At 40.4% G+C, this 20718-nt stretch overlaps 2 protein-coding genes across 4 annotated transcripts in view; one reads left to right on the top strand and one right to left on the bottom strand.

Moving 5' to 3' along the window:
- Window positions 1–295: 295 nt before the first annotated feature.
- KIAA1143 (KIAA1143 ortholog) lies at window positions 296–13962 on the bottom strand. Its single transcript, XM_048838863.2, has 3 exons — window positions 13715–13962; window positions 10931–11081; window positions 296–1936 (listed from the first exon to the last, which is right to left on the bottom strand). The coding sequence occupies exons 1-3, from the start codon at window positions 13820–13822 to the stop codon at window positions 1719–1721; spliced, it is 477 nt and encodes a 158-aa protein (XP_048694820.1). The 5' UTR covers window positions 13823–13962; the 3' UTR covers window positions 296–1718.
- KIF15 (kinesin family member 15) overlaps window positions 13479–20718 on the top strand; it is a 58519-nt gene continuing 51279 nt past the window's right edge. For 2 of the 3 annotated variants that reach the window (XM_048838835.2, XM_075125678.1), the window contains exons 1-2: window positions 13479–13647; window positions 17198–17240. In XM_048838835.2, the coding sequence (XP_048694792.2) occupies window positions 13494–13647; window positions 17198–17240 (197 nt within the window). In that variant the 5' untranslated portion in view covers window positions 13479–13493. Of the gene's footprint in view, window positions 13648–14107; window positions 14215–17197; window positions 17241–20718 lie in introns of those variants that run through there. The other variant, XM_048838836.2, reaches the window with a different exon arrangement.

Below are 20718 nucleotides of genomic sequence, written 5' to 3' on the forward strand. Positions count from 1 at the left end.
TATATGTTCTAAATATGGGCAGAAAACATTTAGAAAAATTCAAACCAAATCCATAAATGCACTAGTGACATTTCCATTTAAATTACACATAGAAAATATTGTTTCGAGACGTCATTGGTCCTGGGATCACTGCATGTGTATGGCAACATAAAATTTCTTTATGGGCATATTCACTGAGTGTATATGTATTTAGAGTGAAAATGGCTTCAAATCAGATGGATTAGATAACCGTGTCACCTACTGAAATAATATAAATATATTCTGACCACTTATAAAACATGCACAAAAGATAAAATTCTTTATCACACACTTAATGTTTTAATACCAATATTAACAGAGTTAAACTAAAAATAGCTGTCTCACACAGCAACTTTAGATCAGCTCCTTAATGAAGCTTTGCATTCCCATTCATTTCACATGTTCTGTCACATAAGCTAGGAAATGGGTTGCTGATCTCTTTTCCTATAATTTTGCAGCAGTCTATTATCAGCTCCTGGTTACATATAATTACAGAACATACAATATGTCCAAACAGTTTCAAAGGACATAGTATTTTCAGTCGGATTGTTGTTGTTGTTGGAAACCACATCAGCTCTCAATGTTATCTTGAATCTCTTTTTGTGTACACCATTTAAGAATGGTCACTTTCATGTGCTATGTGTGACAGTAGAAAAGTTGACAAATTAGATATTGTCCCAGCTACACAACTTCATGACTTATTTTATCTCATACTATAAAACCTGCAGCTTTCCCCAACAGTTCCTGCTTACAATGTTTCTACTCTAAACAAACAGTTTTCTATAGCTTAAAGGTGAAATGAAATATTTTACAAGCTGTCAGATCCCAAATAATCACGAATACATAGACATAATTACAAATGAACAGACTTTCTATCCAGTTTTTTAATACATAGCCCATCACCATGGTATCCAAAATGGACTAAATGGTTTCCCTACATAATCTCCAAATTCACAGTTCAGAGATTTCTTTCCTGTGCAAGATCTGATGCAAATCACTAAGGATCCAATCCTGTAACCCTTAATCACAGAGCAGTTCCACTGAAGTCAGTGCTTACAGGCTTCATCTGCATCCACAGACAGCAGAAATCAAAATTCCCATGACTTTACTAGGTGCTGAGTCATACACATAAGGACTACAAGACACAGACCCAATCATTCAGCCCATACATATAGGGGAAAAAATGTCAAGTTGTACCTGAGTAAAGGTCAAAGATTTTAGCCCCCAAGTCTTTAACTGTTTTGACTGTTAGGGAGGTCAACTTCAACAGGACAAAAATATACAACTATTAACTCAGGTCTTTGGCCACTCAGTAAACAGAAAAAAAAATTTACATGGGGGAAATGATTTTAAAATATTTTGTTTGCAAATGTATTCATAAGTTTTACATGTACACAAGTATTTTGCTAATATATGGGATCTTAAACAGCCATTTGTATGGATTTTATTTTGCACACACATTTAAGTTCTCTTTTAAAAATAAAGTCCAAAATACTGTGCATGCAGTACCATCTGAACTGAAAAATTAGGGCTTGACTCTCACCTCACACCAGTTTTATACGATCTTCCTCTGACATCAGTGGATTTACCCCAGAGTAAAAGGAGAAGCAGGCCCTAAGCCTCCACCTAAAAGAGGCCCCTCATTTTTGCTCTAATGGTTGTAAGGGAAAGTATGCAAAACACAAAACCATGCACAACTCCTAATCATCATCATCTTCTTCATCATCAAATGAGAGAAGGCTGCTATTTTTAATTTGTTTAGCTGCATTCTGAGGGGGTGTTGAGTCCCTCTTAGTTTTCTTTGATTCTTTTTTCTTCTTACTTGAACTTGCAGTCAGGCCCGAAAATTTCTCTTCTGATGAACGCTTACTTGGCTTCTTGAACATAATTTTTCCATCATCAGGGTCTGGTTCTTCATCTATAACAAAAGACAGCAAAATCAAGATTTCCTTTTATATGATCAGACATACAGAACTTCACTCTTCCTCAGCTAAACTCAGCATGAGAAGACCTCTGAAATAAAAAAAATTCACCAAAATAAAGTGTCCCATTTCCTATTTACTCTAAAGTCTAAAGTAATTTCCTTGATGCACACACATGGTTGCTCTGTGGAGTGCATCCATGTATATGTTTGACCCATTTCTTCTCCCATGGTAGCATGGCTTCTGTGAATGTTGTCAGAGTTCTTAGGAGAAGAGGGACATGCTGCAGAGCTAGAAACAAATCTCTTACAAACAACCTATACGTAGCTCCATCCACGTGCAGAAGTAGAGAGCAATTGTGCCTTTAACTTCTCAGCCTTCATTTCACCCTTTGATGATGATAATACATCCTCAGAAATGTCTCACCAATCTCTCTGAAGGGCTGCATATGTTAAATTTATTTTAGTGGCAAAGGGTAGATGTTGTGCATATACTTCCATAAACTATTAAAAACCCCAAACTTTGACATTACTTCTTTTGTTGTTTTGCAAACAACTTCATAAGATCTCTTTACTTTATGCATCTACATAAAGTGTATCTGCATGGTCACCCACACTGGATCCTGAAAACGTGTGAGGATTCATGAATTCTGTTCATCTACCTGTGCTAAGGAAGATAAGAATTTGAAATTAAACACATTCTGGGATTACCAAGGTGGGGGGGAGAACAACTGCTGCATGAATGTCCATCTCATTTTGGTAAGTGTAAAACCATTGTTATGAATTAGAAGCAAAGCCTCATGCTGCAGTGGCTTACAACTGAAACAATTTACAGACAAAAGGACATTCATGAATCAGAGATTCTGCTGTGCACATTTTTCTTAAGTACAATAATTTGTTTTAAAATCAATTGTGCAATAGAAAGTTCCTGATGACATAACAGCAGTGTTTGACAAGGTTGTGGTTTACTGATCCCCATTTAATAACGTACTCTGTGTCCTTTTACCACCATTATCATGGGGTTTATAATAGAGAGAAGGGGCATTGTAACTTTTCCCTGTTACAGGAAGTCCTGTGAAATCTTATTTGAAATTGACCAAGACTGTTTAAAGTGCATGTTCAGACTGTAAAAACTGTTACATTTTTTATATTATATTAATAGTTTTAGGGTCCAAAGAACTCATATGCATCCACAGAGCAGGTCAGATAACACCGCTGTTTTAGTAATTTATAAGTAAGAGAGGAAACATCATCTAAAAAACCCCCCAAACTCTCTCACCTTAACAAATCTTCTCCAGGAGCAAACATAACCTTTAAAGGACTAGGAGTTCCAATCCTGCCAATGACTTATACTGGAGCAGGTACTACAGGCATAATACTGTTCACAAAATGAATCAACTCAGCAGCGTCTTGATTTTGGAAGAAGAGTAAACTTGTGCACTGTAAAATGTAATGGTGGTTCCCATTAATAAAAATTATGGCTAAAGAAAAGCCCTCCAGTAACCTAATATATCTTATTCACATTAATTTTTATAGTAATATAAACATGTTTATTAGCAGGTGTATTGTGAATTATACATAAGATGAGTTTGTTGTTCATGCATCCTATTGTTTATTAATTTGTCTTGTATTTAATACACAAAAATAAACTTAAGAAGCGTTCACTCTTTGGCTCTGGGATTAGATTTGTTATATTTTTGGTGAAAACCTATCCTCTCCTTGACTACCAAATTATCACCACATTCAAATCTTGATATAAGATACTTGAAAACATTTCCCATGCCCCATCTCTCTATTGTTTAGATTTTGCTCTCAGAGGTTTAATAATTAAATAATTCCCTTTATTGAGTGTTCTTTTGTATTTGACAAACACTGAGCTTTAGTCTATTTGGAAACACAGCTTTGGTTTAACAAGATCTATTTCTGTGACGCGTGACGTGACAAAACAAAACAAACCACACTTACACACACGATTAACTTTATGCATGTGAGCACACCTAATTACCAAGAATATAAGTTTTTTGTAGGATCAAGGTCTCTATGCATTCCAGCATCAGTATATGTCAATACAGCTTTGGGAATAGGATTCACTAGTAAATTGCTGCTGCAAAAAGCAAAATAGCAGCACAAAATCTGCTTTGCTCAGTTCTACAAACACAGTGATTACAGCATTTCTGTGGAGGGACAGCTTTTTTTTTTTTTTTTTTTAAAACAAGACAACCAATAATTTGTCCATCATAATATAAAAACAGTTTAATCAAATCAAGTCTGGGACTAAAAAGCCTTGAGAGTTTTTCTGGTCACTACACTTCTTCACTGTATTCTGTGTGCATAAGTTGGCAGAATCAGTTTTAGCACATAGCCTAACCCAGAGGCTGAACACCAAGGAATGGACTGAATGTACATGATATGGACAGGGTTGTGGAGGGACAACTACACTGGCATTTTTTTTTTCCAGTGGCTCAATAGTATCTCACTCAAAACCTTGCATCTCTCACCAACAGCAGATATTACCTCACCCACCTTGTCTGACTACTTATCATCATTCAAGGAGTCGGCATAAATCACATATGACAGTTTCAGTCTGACTAGTTCCCAATGGGGAAATTCTAGAATCATGAATATAGCAAAGGAATGGAGTCTAGTACAGAAAAATGGGAAGTCAGAAGTTTCAAGTTCTATTACTAGCTCTTCTTTCTGCTGACCTAGTATGTGACCTGGGACAAGCCAATTCACCTCTCGGCCTGTTTCCACATGTATAAAGTGGAGAAACTGGCGAAAGGTCTTTGTAACCTGGTTCGAGGTCTTTATAAGGAAGGGTATATTAGAGAAAGGGCAAAGGATCAGGGCTACAGCAACATTGTCATTTCCTTAGGGTTTCAAAGACTGAGCACTAGGGAGTATTCAGAAGTAGCTGGATAGATTTTAGATTTCTTCCTGGAACAACATTATCAAGTTTTTATGAGATGTTCAAGGACACTCCTTCCAGCAGGAAAAAAAGAAAAAAAACAGACCAATTTCAGGCAGCCCTATATTCTCACTTAAAATATGTCAGTAATGTTAGACAGAGAGAATGAATCAGGTGAGGAAATATGGCAAATATGGTCTTACCTAAGCAATCTGTGGAAAGAGCGAGAACAGGAAAATGAGACCCTAAATCAAATTTATCTAAAATGTTTAAGGAAAGCAGTGTTGATTTGTTAATGCCTGCCAAGAGTGCCTTCTTTCAGCTAGTAATAAACTTCATCTCATCCTTTCTCAGATTACATTGGACTGATTAGTCTTTCTTGCCTTTTATATTTGTGTTGATAACCTCTAGAAATCGATAAAAATGTGTCCTGCAAAGGATCAGTGAAAAACTTAAAGAATCAACTTCAGCGTTTGAAGTTCTTAAACCAAAACCCAGTAAAAGCCAACACCAGGACTACAAATCAGGAAAAGTGGGATTTCTGACAATGTACTGAAAGAGTTGAAGACAGCAGAAAAGTGAGCAGACAAGCAAATGTTGGAGTGCAAAATATAATGTAAAGCATTATTGCTGAAAACAAGGACTAAAGTGCATTAACGGACTCTTTTTAAAGCACTGTATGACCTCAGCCATAGTTTCTTTTGCCTGAATCCCAAATCCATATTTTGAAAGATTAAGAGGGCTGCATTCAAAAACGAAGCTAAAATTCTAACTTAAAAAAAAAAAAGTCATCTTCTAAAAAAATGTGTGGATTACCTTTTTGTTATAAGTCACACCTTACAAGATAACTATAACTGAAAGACTGGGGCCAGGGTGGAAAGCAGCATTTTTCTCTAGTTTACTTACTTTGTTTGACAGCAACTTGTGTATTCAATCAATTTCTATTTACATGGGTCAGTCACACAGCAACAGAAGACACAAACGCCATAAAAAACTCACAGGGGCTCAAGGTCACATGTAATGCACAAAATGCTTATAAATGTGACTGGACTTCAAGTTGTAAGTGTCCCTTTAATGACAATGACTAAAGAGGTTTTGTAGCAGCCTGATGAATTTCTCAATGGCTGCATGACTCTGGAGGTTTGGAGTCAATTGTTTTATAACAGATTAATATACTCTTATCATGGAGCTTTCTCACTTAGCCCAGAACTAGTCTTCAGCTTTCTCCCTCTATCTCCGTGCCTGCCTCACTAACCAATTATTACAGGAATTCTCCAAACCACTGTTTTTAACTACATGATACTTGATGTTCCTCATTCATTTAAGGAGGCAATCTAAACAAAGTGAAATGTTACTGTAAACTTTTGATAGTCAAAATTGATGTTTAATACAAGGTTTTAGAAACAGCTAAAATTGAGGCCACTTATTAAGGCTACAGACCAGCTAAACAGCAGCTTGAACTCTAAAAGAGCTAAAACGCTCCTTCAGACAAGAAGGGAGCTCTCTCTGATGCACACACAAGAGATCAGGCAGAATTTTCCCCCCAGCAAATTGAACAAGCCTGGAATAATATTAAGAGATTTCAATGAGGAAGGACACTTGCTTCTAAGTTTTGGTCATCTGCATATATCAGAATGTCCCAGAGACCAGATGACCTAGAAAAAGCACCAGAAAAATAAATTCTAGCAATTATAATGAATGCAGGGACAAGGTATCTTTTACCAATTACCATTTTTACTTTTCTGCAATTTTATTTATTTTTATTACCATTGGCCCTACAATAATTCTTTTCAGAATGCTGCATGAAAGAAAATTTAAGCAAAAAGATTGTTGGTAAATAAATAGCAACTTTTTAAAAACCTTTAGCAAGTCCTCCATGGATAAAATGATTTCAGTAGGGAAGACTACATATAAAGGTTAATCATAGCTAAAGTGCTCACCATGACTGTATTTCCAAAAAGCCAATGTAAGAGCATTACTAAATTTTCCTCTGCCTCAGAAGGAGGCTAAGTGAAGCTGGAACATTAAATCAGCTATTTTCCCCCCCAGATTAATGCAAGAGTATAGTTCATCAGTTTCAGAAAAAGCAAGTCACAGGGAGGACTGTGGCTTGAAATAAAAGGTACAGTCGTGTCACACTGGTTAGTGAACAAAGCTGTATAGGGAGGAATGTAAATGAGGTTTAGAAAATCCCAGAATAATATCCCAATCTGATGTTAGATGGCAGGGACCTTTGGAATGAAGAATCACTGTGACCATATTAAATGAGAAGGCAGAATGTCAAAACTGGATAGTTTAGGTACTTTTAAATACTTTGAATAGCAATACCCTTAGTGTAAATCAGCCTCCATCCACATCTGGTTCTTGGGCACAGGTTGCTTAGAACCTGTTCGCCTTTGTTCTGATCCTGATGTGGTAAAATGGAATGTTAATTCTGGCATTTTCTTCCTCTGTCTCCATTCAGTCTTCACATGAATACAAGTTAATGAACTGTCTGTGTGATATATTATAGACTATTATCCATTACATTCATTCCACTGTCAACTTAGAGGTTGACAACTTCAAAAATAAAATGTAAGAAATAAATTACTCTACAACAATCTTTTCATGATCCTTTGCTATTTTTAAACATGGAAAATACCTGGTAAAAAACACAAACACAATATTCAAAACCTCTCATAAAGAGTGGAGCTAGCCAGCTGTACCTATCAATGGTTAACAGAGACCTGAGTTTGACTCCTTATAACTGGAAATTAGGTTGGCAGGGTAAAGATGGTACTGCAGCTCTCTTTGATCATCACACCACAGCCATCTACATGGCAGTAGAAACTTTCACACGTGGCCCTTTCACAGCAGAAATCTCCCAGCATAGAAGCAATGCATGCTAGCATTTATGTTGTTGGTGCCCACTGTTAACACAAGTCAACAGGACAAAGGCAGGAGATGAACCCATTGATATTAACTGTATTGACAATCAAGCAAAGTGTCAGCAGCCTAAGGTAATAGGATGTCTAGGCAAGAGAACAGCAGTCATCACAGTGAAGTGTCTCAGAGCCCCTGATTGTAACTAGTACGTGGCCCCTTGCAACAGTGGTTCTAAAGCCTAAGTTGCAACTGACTATTGGCCATATCACAAAAAACTACACAATTTGCCACAACTGCTAGTCATTTACTTAAAAGTCTAAGGACTGAAGATAAATGAAGAGGTGCTAAAGCTCAGGACTAAGCTATAGTGGCAAAACTGTACAGGTGCGTTTGCATACCATCTCACTGACCCTATTTATGAAAGACAATACTTTTATTCCACACAGATTATTATTCCAGCCATTAGAATAGATCAGTTCAGATTTTTTTCAGAGTGTGGACCACCTCCCTTTCCATATGATTATGCAGACCACTTCCCCTCTTCAGTGATTAATTGAGGTTCCTGTGGCTGCTATATCAATTGTTTACATGGAAAAGTAAAACTTGAAAAAGCATTTAATGTATTTTTCAGAGTGGTTGAGGTTTTTGACATGCTGGGAAAAAAAAAATCCACTTTTCTGAAGAACCCCTGAAACCTTTACAAAATGAAGCACAAAGCACCTTATACTTGAGTAATAAATATCTTTATGAATAAGCATAAACCTGTTCACACAGTCTCAGAAATGAAGAGTTTGCAATTCTGTTAATAGAGTCCTCCCCCACCCCCAGTTACTAACTGATAAGGCCCATCACTTTTTTATATTTTCTTTTTATAGAGATAAAAAGCAAATAATTTTTTCCCAAGTTAAGAACTTAGCCTGTTATGAAGATCAGGCCAACCCAGTCCTGAAGTACTACTAATAAAAAAGTTTAATTGCTTTACTGGCTGGATAGGAATGAAAAATCTTTTAAAAACTGGCAGAATTCTGGATTCACTTGTCTTCTCTTCTGTAATTTTACCTCTATAATTTCCCACAATTTTGCTGCAATGAACTATGACACAACCTCCTTCACAAGCACAGTTTTTGTAGTCAAAATTTGTATCTTCTATTTTAAATGGTAGAAAAGAAAAGGAACTCAAGATTTCATTCCAGCAGCCACATTTCAGCTTTTCTGTTTTGGGCTCAATGGTTTAGCCTTTGTATTAGATAGGAGGGAGGAAGGAAATCACACTGGATAAACAGGCAAAAATTCCTAGCTTCTCTTAATCATTTTTTTCCCCGCTTGTGCTAGTTCTTGTTTGTTAATGGATTTCTACTCAGACAGCAATGTCATCATCTGGTAAACCGTCAAAGCCTCCGAAACCTCCTTCAATTCCTTTGATAAGTTTAGTACTTCTCAAAATAGTCCCTTGTTGGGTAAATGCATGCTATGTGTGACAAAGTCCTTTTCATGCTCTCTTCTAATTGCAACTTACTTAGTAGAGCCACAACCTCTGAGAGTTCCATCATCATCTGTGATGCTGGGGCATTGCTTTTTTAAAAAAACACCACGAAGTAGCTATCACTGTGAAGGAATTTCTGAACTTCCACAGTGTGTTTTAGAAATGTGTTCAGGGTTGACAACATTTGAATATTATTCTGAACACCCATAAATCAACCTTCTAAGATAACTGCACCCTTTAAATTCCTTCATTTCATATTACTTACATTGTCCAATAAATTAGAGAGACCTCCCCTTTGTCATTTTCAACAACTTGGATACAATTTGTATAGTTGTCTTTACAGACAGAGTCAAAAGCAGCATTAAGAAAGAACATGTTTTCCTGTACTTGTTTGTTGCCATTACTGAATCATTTCTCATGTTCAACCAACAAGCTTCCATTTGAGTCCTTTAGTTCCTCCTCTAATTTTCCACTATTTCATCACTTGAAGCATCTTGTAGTGTACATGAGTTAAGATCTGTCTGGAGGAGTATATTTAGGGTGAAATTAATTTCTTTTAAATTGCTCATTTGAGCTACATTCAAAATAATGTTTGGGTCAAAGATTATAATTTTCTTATTAAATTCAAATCTGCTTTTTGGTTTATTCTAAAAACGGAACATCTGATCGTAAGCAGTCCAAAGAAAATGATTTTCTGTATTTTGAGAGGAAAACAAACCTTTTCTATCTTGATAGCTAACTCTTGTCAAGGTTTACATTTTACTAAAGAAGAAGAATTTTATTTTATTTACTTCAATCTATTCAATTGCTTGTTTGCTACCTGTTCTTTCAATTTTAAGCCTGTTGAATGGATAATTCATTCAGATTCTTGTTAGTCACTATGCATTAATTACCAATATGTAGTACTGACCAGCTTTCACATTTCCTGTCTGAATGAGAAACTACCACCAGGTGAATTAAATATTGTGGAGATTGAAAGATGATGAACTAGCCAATTCTATAGAGAGCCACATAAACAGATGTCCTGTCTACCTCCAGATTCTAACAACCCAAATCCCACTAGCCATTCAAATCTGCACCAATGACAGTTGATTCCACACACTAGCTATATCCTTCTTTTCTATCACCAATAACTCTACTCAGACCTCTTCCCTTCTCGAGAGTTCTGTAACTTTCTTATTGTTTCTAGTAAGTTTAACAGGCATAACAAATAATATGCTCATCACTTCTTTTTTAGCATTGTTGATAGTTAAGTTTTCATTCACAGATTTAAATTAGACCCTAATGTTCTGAGGATCATATCTTTTAAAGTTTCTTCTACGTTCATTTAAATGTCAGAATGTTTTAAAAAAAAAAGTTAAACCAAACACACTGAGCTGGTTATTCATTAAGGGAAGGGGAGAGGGAACCAAAAATGACTTTCACAAAACCATGGTATTTTTAGCTTATTGCCATTTCACAACTGGAACCACAGAGCCAGCATTATGTAACTAGTCGGGGTCTCTGAAGATCATAGGTAAGTGCTATGTGAACTACAGAGCTCAGCCTGGGAACCACTGGGGCAAATTATTTTAAATGAGGAATTCTGAATTGTGAATCAGAGGTAATAGGAAAACTGTACAAAATTAATCTTACATCCTCAAGGCTGTTCCTTTATTTGCTTACGGTGTCTTTGTTTTGGGCTATATAAAACAAAAGATTAATATTCTAAAATTCATTCTGTCTTAGTACTTACCTGATTTTGAAGCATCTTTGATCTCCTGTTTAATTTTCATCACTTCTTCTGGGGTCAGGTCCCCTTTTTTCAGTACTACCACTTGTGGTTGTTCATCTTCTTTGTCACTGCCACTCTCACCATCTTCCTCAGGAGCCAGGAGCTGCTCTCTCTAGATGAGAGACAGAAATAAAAGCAACTCTGATCAACATATCAAATCAACTCTTATGATAAGGTCAGTTAGGAGAGAGATTTGGCCATCAGAGTCAACCTCTCTCAATAAGCTCTGCCAAATAGCCCAAAGTTATAGTCAAATCATTCAAGAGAACAGCAGACACACTAATCAGCATGACATCAAGCTCAGAACAACATTACTTGCCTTTCAATCATGTAGCGCATCATCACAGAAGTATTTATGTTAAAGTCTGATTTAAAAAAACAAAAAACATTATTGTAACATTTTCCCCTTTTCCATTATTTTTAATACCCTCTTAAGACCTAAAGAGATTCCTTTCTGTAGCAATGCTCTCCATTTTCTATTGGGCAAATATTAACATTTTCAGTTAGCCATGTTGATCAGAGTTTATCTCCCCCCTTTGGTTGCTTGCTTGTTTAGAATAATCAGTAATGTCCATTAAAACCAGAAAGCTCCAGAAACAGCTCTTTTTGGTTAACATGTTCCCTCTGCTGGCAAATTCTGCAAAAGCAGACTACAAAGCAGGTAGTGTAGTAGCTTTTTATATATATATATATATATAACAAAAACGACAATACCTAATTTTAAAATATTGTTTAGAAGCTGGAGGAGAAAACTATCCACTTTTTTATATAAAATTATTTTTCTTGCTGTTAAAAGTAACACCTTAGATTACTATTTTTCTCTAATCATTCAGTAATATTTCTTCATAATTTGTTTACTTTAGGTCTTATCCTGTGCTACTGAAGTAAACTGGAGTTTTTTTTCCATTAACTTTAATGTGAGCAGGATCAGGCTCTTTATGCATTTGACAGCACTTTAGGCATACACAGTATCACGGTGTGTGTTTTAAGAACATCAGCAGGGATTTCAGGTCAGGTATAGTACCTGAAATAACTTTATAACTGGGCAGTCAAGTACTTTGGGAGGCTGACTCCGTTTGGCCGGGTTACTTCCTTTCTTCCTTCCCTCAAGGTTCATTTGGGACCAAACACATGCACCTATTAGTAGCACTTGCCTCCTAAAGGCCATTAGCAATCAGAAGCTGGGACAGTCTGAGCTGCAATTTCTTAGCCCACTAAGGTAACAGGAAATTGTATATACTAGATAAAGAGGCAAACAGAAGTGAGAGTGCAAGTACTGTCTAGGTGTTAGTGATGACAACCTTGTTACAAGTGTTGTTTCTTTATTACTGTTCTGGTCTTTTCCCAAAAATCTGGAGTAGAGTAGAATATATGAGATGCTCTCTAGACAGTCGTTTTATTCTGAGTTTGTACAATGGCCTAGAACAATAGGTCCATGACTAAGATTTCTAGGTACTATGATAAGACAAATGATAAATAATATTTACTCAGCTAACTAGAGCTCTGGTGTGATACTTACAAGCTAGTGCCTGATCAGCCCTTAGAGGTAATTAAAGGTAGACAAGTGAAAAACTGAGTTAAGATGACAGTACCACAATAAGTACAAATTATTCAAGTCCTTACTATAAACAGCACAGTTTCTGGACAACACAGTAAGGGGAAAGAGAGAGAAGTAGCTCATTTGGGGCTAGATTATTTTCTCCTTGAACAGGATAGTAAAATAGGGGGAAGAGGGCGATTTTTGTTTTAAGAAGCAAAGAGAGTTTGTGTTACAAGCTTCAAGGCAGTTTGGAAGGCTGCTTTAAATTATGCACACACTTTTAAAAACAACAGTATTAACTGACAACATTTACTTGAAACAAAGTGAGTAAAAAGTAATTTCAGATACCACATCTGCCTGTGTCCCTCATGCCCACTTGTGATTTTCTAGGCAGTTTCCCATTTTAAAAAGCATTTACCCTTCTCTGCTCCTGTGGGAACCCACACAAATAAATAGGAGTAACCCATTGTGAAACTGACTACACACACCGTGTTAATGTACAATGTAAACAAATGAAAAAAAGGGAAAATGATTACGAAAAATGGACAGGAAATTCCTAAGATCAACAGAAGTGTTAACTGTTTTAAGTTGAGTGTCCCTTAAAAAAACTCCCCTATTACACACCTTAGGGCTTGAAGGTCACCAATGTCTGTTGATTTTTTTTTTAAAAGAACTTTATTCACTTGCTCAGCGGGCTGTTGATGCAAGAGAGGAAAAGGAGAGCCCTGATAACAGCCCTTGGCTCTGAAATAAGCCTTGACCTCGGTTGTTTTCCCTGGGCCTCCTAGTCTGAGGGGAGTGAGCTCCCTTCGATCTAATGTTACTGGATCTTGCCCTACAGCCGCGCTGGGCCGGCAGCAGACCACGGGTCAGGCCCGTCGGGACAAGTGTCAACGAGGGCTGGGGAGACACTTCTCCCTGCTGGGTGGGGAGCCCCGCGCGGCTGCTCCAGCCACCTCTGCCCAGGGCAGAAGCGGGGGCGCTATGATCAGGCACGGGGCAGCGGGACTCTGCCCATGTGAACGCCAGGCTCGGGGCTGGGGCGGGGCCACGCTCAGGCTCCGCCACAGGCCGGGTGCGACGTTAGGGCAGCTCCTAGCGGACCCGGGCAGACGGCCGCGCACGCCCGGGCCTCCAGGTAGCCCATCCTCGGGAGCGGGGCGGGCTGTGACCGGGCTCCCCGAGGGGCAGGGGCGGCTTATTACCTTGGTCTCTACCGTGGGCCCCTCCCGATACCCGACCTCCCTCTTGAGGCGGCTCAGGAAGGCGGGCTCGGCCGGCGGCACGTACGAGACCTGCGTCTTTTTGCTCATGGCTGCTAGAAGAGCAGGCGGCGGCAGCGAAACCAACGACGCAGTTCCGCGCGGGCCAGGAACGGACGGTGACAGCTGCCCCGCTTTCCCGCAGGCAGACCCCGCACTGTCCCCGGTCACGTGACAGGGGCTGGGTGTACATCCACACACACACACACACACACACCCCTCCCCAATGGCCGCCCCCGTGATGACTTCACAGCGGGAGACGCGCCTCCTTCCCCCCCCCCCCCCCCCCGCCGGGCAGTTAGCGCCAAATTCAAACAGGCCGCCATTTTGAGCTGCCGAGCGTTCCCAGTGCGGGGGGAGGGCGCCACGGCGTTTGGAGGCGAGGAAGGGCGCCCGGAGGGGGGGGGAGGAGGCTGCGCGGACAATGGCTCCTGGGACCAAAGGTGAGGGGTGGGGGAGGAAAGGGGGGTCACGGCGAGGCGCCCCGGCGGCTCGCCGTTGCGGGAGGGGGCGGCTGGCCCGTGCGACGGCCGGTCTGTGTCCGTTCCGGTTTTTCGTATTCAGAGGCAGCTTAGAAGCCGCCTCTGACCCTTCCCTGTCGCGTGAGGTGGGGGAAGGGTCTTTCCCAGGGCGCGCGAGAGAGCTGAGCTCGCGCCAGGGCTCGGTCCTGTTTCCTAACGCCCCGCGCCCCGGTCTTGCTGGCTGAGGGGTTTTCAGAGCTTCAGTCCCCCTCCCGTCACCCCCGCACCCTCCCCCTCTCTCTTCTCCCCTAACGGTTTTTACCAGCCGTTTCCCCGCGTGAGCTGTGCCAAGCACGAGTAACCCGTCCCCGTGCCAGCAGCCCTCGGGGGGGAGGGGGGGGCGTTTCTGGTGTCGATATCCGGCGCGGGGTTGTCTTGGGGGCAGGGAGAGGTGCCCCTACCCCAGCACGAGCTCCATTTTTTGGCTCAGCTGAGGGAGGCCCGTGCAGACAGCTGAGCGGCTTTTCAAACCCTCTGCCCGGGATCTCAGTGGCGTTTGAAATGTTGGCAGCCTGCAGGGCTTGTTTCCCAGACAGAAAAGCAAGAAATAACCACAGGAGGTGGGGAAATGGGGAGGCGCACGGAGTCCCTGGCGTGGGGGGCATACAGTGCACCTGGCCTGGGGAAGAATGAGGCAGAGTGGCATGTAACGGAGGGGTAGCCCCTGGAACAGGGGGAAAGGGAGAGAAGGGAGGACAACGATATGGGAGGCGAGGGGACCTGCAGGACCTATACAGAGCCCCTGGGGGTGGGAGACATGGGAGAGATACAGAGCCCCTGGCATGGCGGAAGCGGTGAATAAGGGGACGCAGAACCCCTGACATAGGCGGGAGGTGTTGGGTTGGGGGGTTACAAGAGGTTAGAAATCGAGAGCAATAGCACTAGGAGCTTGTGGAGGAGAACGGAGGGATTCAAGGAATTCAATCAGATTGGCTTACAGAAGCAATGAAGTGTGCCAGGCTCTAGCTAGTGCTGAACAAAAGTCTAAACATGTCTGAGGGCAGCCTGTTATGATGCATCCTAAACAACTGCCTTGCTCAGGAAGGGTGGTGCATCCAAACCACAGTCTGGACTCATCCATTTTGATTGTAGTTTTTCAACTACTGGCCCACCTCCATGAAACAATGATTTTTCTGCGCAGGTTGGGGCAGATAGGGCAAGCATGACTGGGGGAGGGGACTGGAGTATCTAAGGGGGGCAAAGGACAAGGAGACAGACCCTACTCTGAGCAAGGAGGAGGCCAACCATAGCCACTTGCAGGAGAGAGACCTTTTAGTTTGCAACTAGGTGGAAGGACAATGGTCAGCGTAAACAGTAAAATCCAGACTGAATGTTTTCCTAAAAGATATGTGCTTGAAATTAGTCAGGGGAAGTTATGTGCTATGGCCTGTGCTAGTCAAGAGGTCAGACTAGCTGATCACAATGGTCCATTCTAGTCTATGCATCTAAGAAATGTCACCAAAATAGATATGACTGTAATCCTGTAGCTGATTGCACTGTCTGCATCTTTGCTTCCATGCAGATACACAGTGGTGTTCTTCTGTGGTGTTCCACAGAGGTGCAGTGATCTAGCCTGGTGCAGACCATGATAGAGTTGAGGTCATACTGACTGTATAGCTCTCAAATACATAAATTAAACAAATGGATAAATAGAAAATTATTTAAACTTTTAACTTGAACTGCTTCTTGTAATCATAGTAGATGCAATTTTTTTCTACAAATATGAAATTCAAGTTGATAACATCCCTTTAAAATGGAAAATGCAAGCCATTAGATAAATTGAGATATTGATTACTTACTGACACTGGAGCTCCTATTGATCCCTAGGTGATGAAATACTATTAATTTCATAGGTTTTTTTAAAATTTTGTTAATTGTCTTGTGCTATTTGATTTGCATTTTTTTTGGCTGTGTTGCATATTAGTTTGAAAATTGCAAATGCTGTTTCATAAATTAATAATAACCTTGTAACAGACTGCTTCAATGTCATTGAGCAAATCAGAGCTGATTTACTGTAGCACCGGTACATTTGAGACTATTTTTCTCGTAGTGGCAGAATCATATTGATGTATCAAACATGCTCATTTTAAGTCTAGCACCTCTGCGTGCTGATGTCAACAACTTCTGCCATTAAAGTACAGACTTAGGCTTTGATCCTGCAATGAAATCTGTGCTGGCTTAGGGGGGCCTTAATGGTATTTATTATAGGGTGTTTATGACTGGTCATTTCACATAGTAGGTAAATGATTATAGGTTAGACTTGCTCTTGAATAATTAAATCATCATAGCTGTCTTCTGCTAGAAGCAACACATCTTCATGTGAACGGAATTTAGAAGAAATATGTCAAAAGATGGTGACAGACTTGGGAGGATTTGGATACTTTATAGCACTGATTTTTAGTATATTTTTTTAAATGTTCAAGTAAAAATGAATCAGTTTAGCTTTTGCTACATTATTTGAAATTTCACATTGCTAATAAGCGTCAAAACTAAATGTGTGTATATTGCTATGCCTGCATATAGTGCTTTAAAGATATCTGAAATCTGTAATCACAGCTAAAATCTATGGTCCAATCCTGCAAACATGTATCTGCTTAATTTTATGCATGTCCCACTGAACCCAATAGGTTTATTCACATGCATAAAGTTAAACACAAGTGTTTGCACTGCAACATCAGGGCCTACATTATCTGCGTAAGAAACACTAAACCGAATATTCATCAAAGGAAAACGTTAGCTGTATATCTTTTGCACAACAAACCTCAAAGTCATTTAAACATTTTTGTTTTATCTTTCCAATTTTAACTCCATTGATATCACTTGCAATACTTTTTTAATGATAGCCATAAATTGTTTTCCTTGACAGTTTGATGTATGTTTTTCCTTTTTTTAAAAAAAAAACCAGGAGATTCACGTGATGCCACACTGCCCCTGTCAAATACACCAAGGTAAAAGACTATTTGCTAATTCTTGTATTCCTTTCTCATATACTAACATTAAAGGGCTGTGTGGGGAAAGGCTGACATGTATATAACATGTTTGTTTCCATTCATCCCATCATTTGATAATGCAATTATCCCTCCCACTTTCAAATTTAGTTATTCCAACCACATTTTTCTCCTTTAAGCAAGTTCAGTTCTAACACTGCAATGCTAGTCTATAATCAGGTTTCAGAGTAGCAGCCATGTTAGTCTGTATTTGCAAAAAGAAAAGGAGTACTTGTGGCACCTTAGAGACTAACCGATTTATTTGAGCATAAGCTTTTGTGAGCTACAGCTCACTTCATCGGATGCATTCAGTAGAAAATACAGTGGGGAGATTTATATACACAGAGAACATGAAACAATAGGTGTTATCATACACACTGTAAGGAGAGTGATCACTTAAGGTGAGCTAGTACCAGCAGGAGAGCGGAGAGGGGGAGAAGAAAACTTTTTGTAGTGATAATCAAGGTGGGCCATTTCCAGCAGTTGACAAGAACATCTGAGGAATGGTGAGGGGGGAATAAACATGGGGAAATAGTTTTACTTTATGTAATGACTCATCCACTCCCAGTCTCTATTCAAGCCTAAGTTAATTGTATCCAGTTTGCAAATTAATTCCAATTCAACAGTCTCTCATTGGAGTCTGTTTTTGAAGTCTTTTTGTTGTAATATTGCAACTTTTAGGTCTGTAATCGAGTGACCGGAGAGATTGAAGTGTTCTCCGACTGGTTTATGAATGTTATAATTCTTGACATCGGATTTGTGTCCATTTATTCTTTTACGTAGAGACTGTCCAGTTTGACCAATGTACATGGCAGAGGGGCATCGCTGGCACATGATGGCATATATCACATTGGTACATGTGCAGGTGAACGAGCCTCTGATAGTGTGGCTGATGTGATTAGGCCCTGTGATGGTGTCCCCTGAATAGATATGTGGACACCGTTGGCAGCAGGCTTTGTTGCAAGGATAGGTTCCTGGGTTAGTGGTTCTGTTGTGTGGTGTGTGGTTGCTGGTGAGTATTTGCTTCAGGTTGGGGGGCTGTCTGTAAGCAAGGACTGGCCTGTCTCCCAAAATCTGTGAGAGTGATGGGATGTCCTTCAGGATAGGTTGTAGATCCTTGATGATGCGTTGGAGAGGTTTTAGTTGGGGGCTGAAGGTGATGGCTAGTGGTGTTCTGTTATTTTCTTTGTTGGGCCTGTCCTGTAGTAGATGACTTCTGGGTACTCTTCTGGCTCTGTCAGTCTGTTTCTTCACTTCAGCAGGTGGGTATTGTAGTTGTAAGAATGCTTGATAGAGATCTTGTAGGTGTTTGTCTCTGTCTGAGGGGTTGGTGCAAATGCGGTTGTATCGCAGAGCTTGGCTGTAGACAATGGATCGTGTGGTGTGATCTGAGTGAAAGCTGGAGGCATGTAGGTAAGTAGAGCGGTCAGTAGGTTTCCAGTATAGGGTGGTGGTTATGTGACCATCGCTTATTAACACTGTAGTGTCCAGGAAGTGGATCTCTTGTGTGGACTAGTCCAGGCTGAGGTTGATGGTGGGATGGAAATTGTGGAAATCATGGTGGAATTCCTCCAGGGCTTCTTTTCCATGGGTCCAGATGATGAAGATGTCCTCAATGTAGCGCAAGCAGAGTAGGGGCATTAGGGGACGAGAGCTGAAGAAGCGTTATTCTAAGTCAGCCATAAAAATGTTGGCATACTGTGGGGCCAGGCGGGTACCCATAGCAGTGCCTCTGATTTGAAGGTATACATTGTCCCCAAATGTGAAATAATTATGGGTGAGGACAAAGTCACAAAGTTCAGCCACCAGCTTTGCCATGACATTATTGGGGATACTGTTCCTGACGGCTTGTAGTCCATCTTTGTGTGGAATGTTGGTGTAGAGGGCTTCTACATCCATAGTGGCCAGGATGGTGTTATCAGGAAGATCACCGATGGATTGTAGTTTCCTCAGGAAGTCAGTGGTGTCTCGAAGATAGCTGGGAGTGCTGGTAGTGTAGGGCCTGAGGAGGGAGTCTACATAGCCAGACAATCCTGCTGTCAGGGTGCCAATGCCTGAGATGATGGGGCATCCAGGATTTCCAGGTTTATGGATCTTGGGTAGCAGATAGAAAACCCCAGGTCGGAGTTCCAAGGGTGTGTCTGTGCGGATTTGTTCTTGTGCTTTTTCAGGGAGTTTCTTGAGCAAATGGTGTAGTTTCTTTTGGTAACCCCCAGTGGGATCAGAGGGTAATGGCTTGTAGAAAGTGGTGTTGGAGAGCTGCTTAGCAGCCTCTTGTTCATGTTCCGACCTATTCATGATGACGACAGCACCTCCTTTGTCAGCCTTTTTGCTTATGATGTCAGAGTTGTTTCTGAGGCTGTGGATGGCATTGTGTTCTGCATGGCTGAGGTTATGGGGCAAGTGATGCTGCTTTTCCACAATTTCAGCCCGTGCACGTCGGCGGAAGCATTCTATGTAGAAGTCTAGTCTGTTTTGACCTTCAGGAGGAGTCCACCCAGAATCCTTCTTATCAACTGCTAGAAATGGCCCACCTTGATTATCACTACAAAGGGTTCCCCTCTTATGCCCCCCCCCCGCTCTTCTGCTGGTATTAGCTCATCTTAAGTGATCACTCTCCTTACAGAAAAAGAAAAGGAGTACTTGTGGCACCTTAGAGACTAACCAATTTATTTGAGCATGAGCTTTCGTGAGCTACAGCTCACTTCATCGGATGCATACTGTGGAAACTGCAGAAGACATTATATACACAGACATTAATACACATTATATACACATGTCTTCTGCAGTTTCCACAGTATGCATCCGATGAAGTGAGCTGTAGCTCACGAAAGCTCATGCTCAAATAAATTGGTTAGTCTCTAAGGTGCCACAAGTACTCCTTTTCTTTTTGCGAATACAGACTAACACGGCTGTTACTCTGAAACTCTCCTTACAGTGTGTATGATAACACCCATTGTTTCATGTTCTCTGTGTATATAAATCTCCCTACTGTATTGTCCACTGAATGCATCCGATGAAGTGAGCTGTAGCTCACGAAAGCTTATGCTCAAATAAATTTGTTAGTCTCTAAGGTGCAACAAGTACTCCTAGTCTATAATCAGTTTCTAGAAAAAAATTGAAGAGTGAAGCAATTTACATATCCAGGTTTGAGGCTGTCATCTCTGTTGACCCAAGAACAGGAATCTACTACCCTAATGTGTATTTTGTATTGCAGTATGTTAAACTTTCAGGGGATCCCTTTTAATATCATGAAATGGTCATATGCAAAACTGTATTTGGACTAATTTCTTGTGTACCCAGAAGGACATACCAGTTAAATGTATAATAGTGATTAGAACATAGGAATTGGCTTACTGGATCAGACTAATGGCCCATTCAGGCAACTATCCTGTTTCCTACAGTGGCCACCACCAAATGCTTCAGAGGAAGGTGCAGG

This window comes from Caretta caretta, chromosome 2, assembly GCF_965140235.1.
Source record: "Caretta caretta isolate rCarCar2 chromosome 2, rCarCar1.hap1, whole genome shotgun sequence".
Lineage (NCBI taxonomy): Eukaryota > Metazoa > Chordata > Testudines > Cheloniidae > Caretta > Caretta caretta.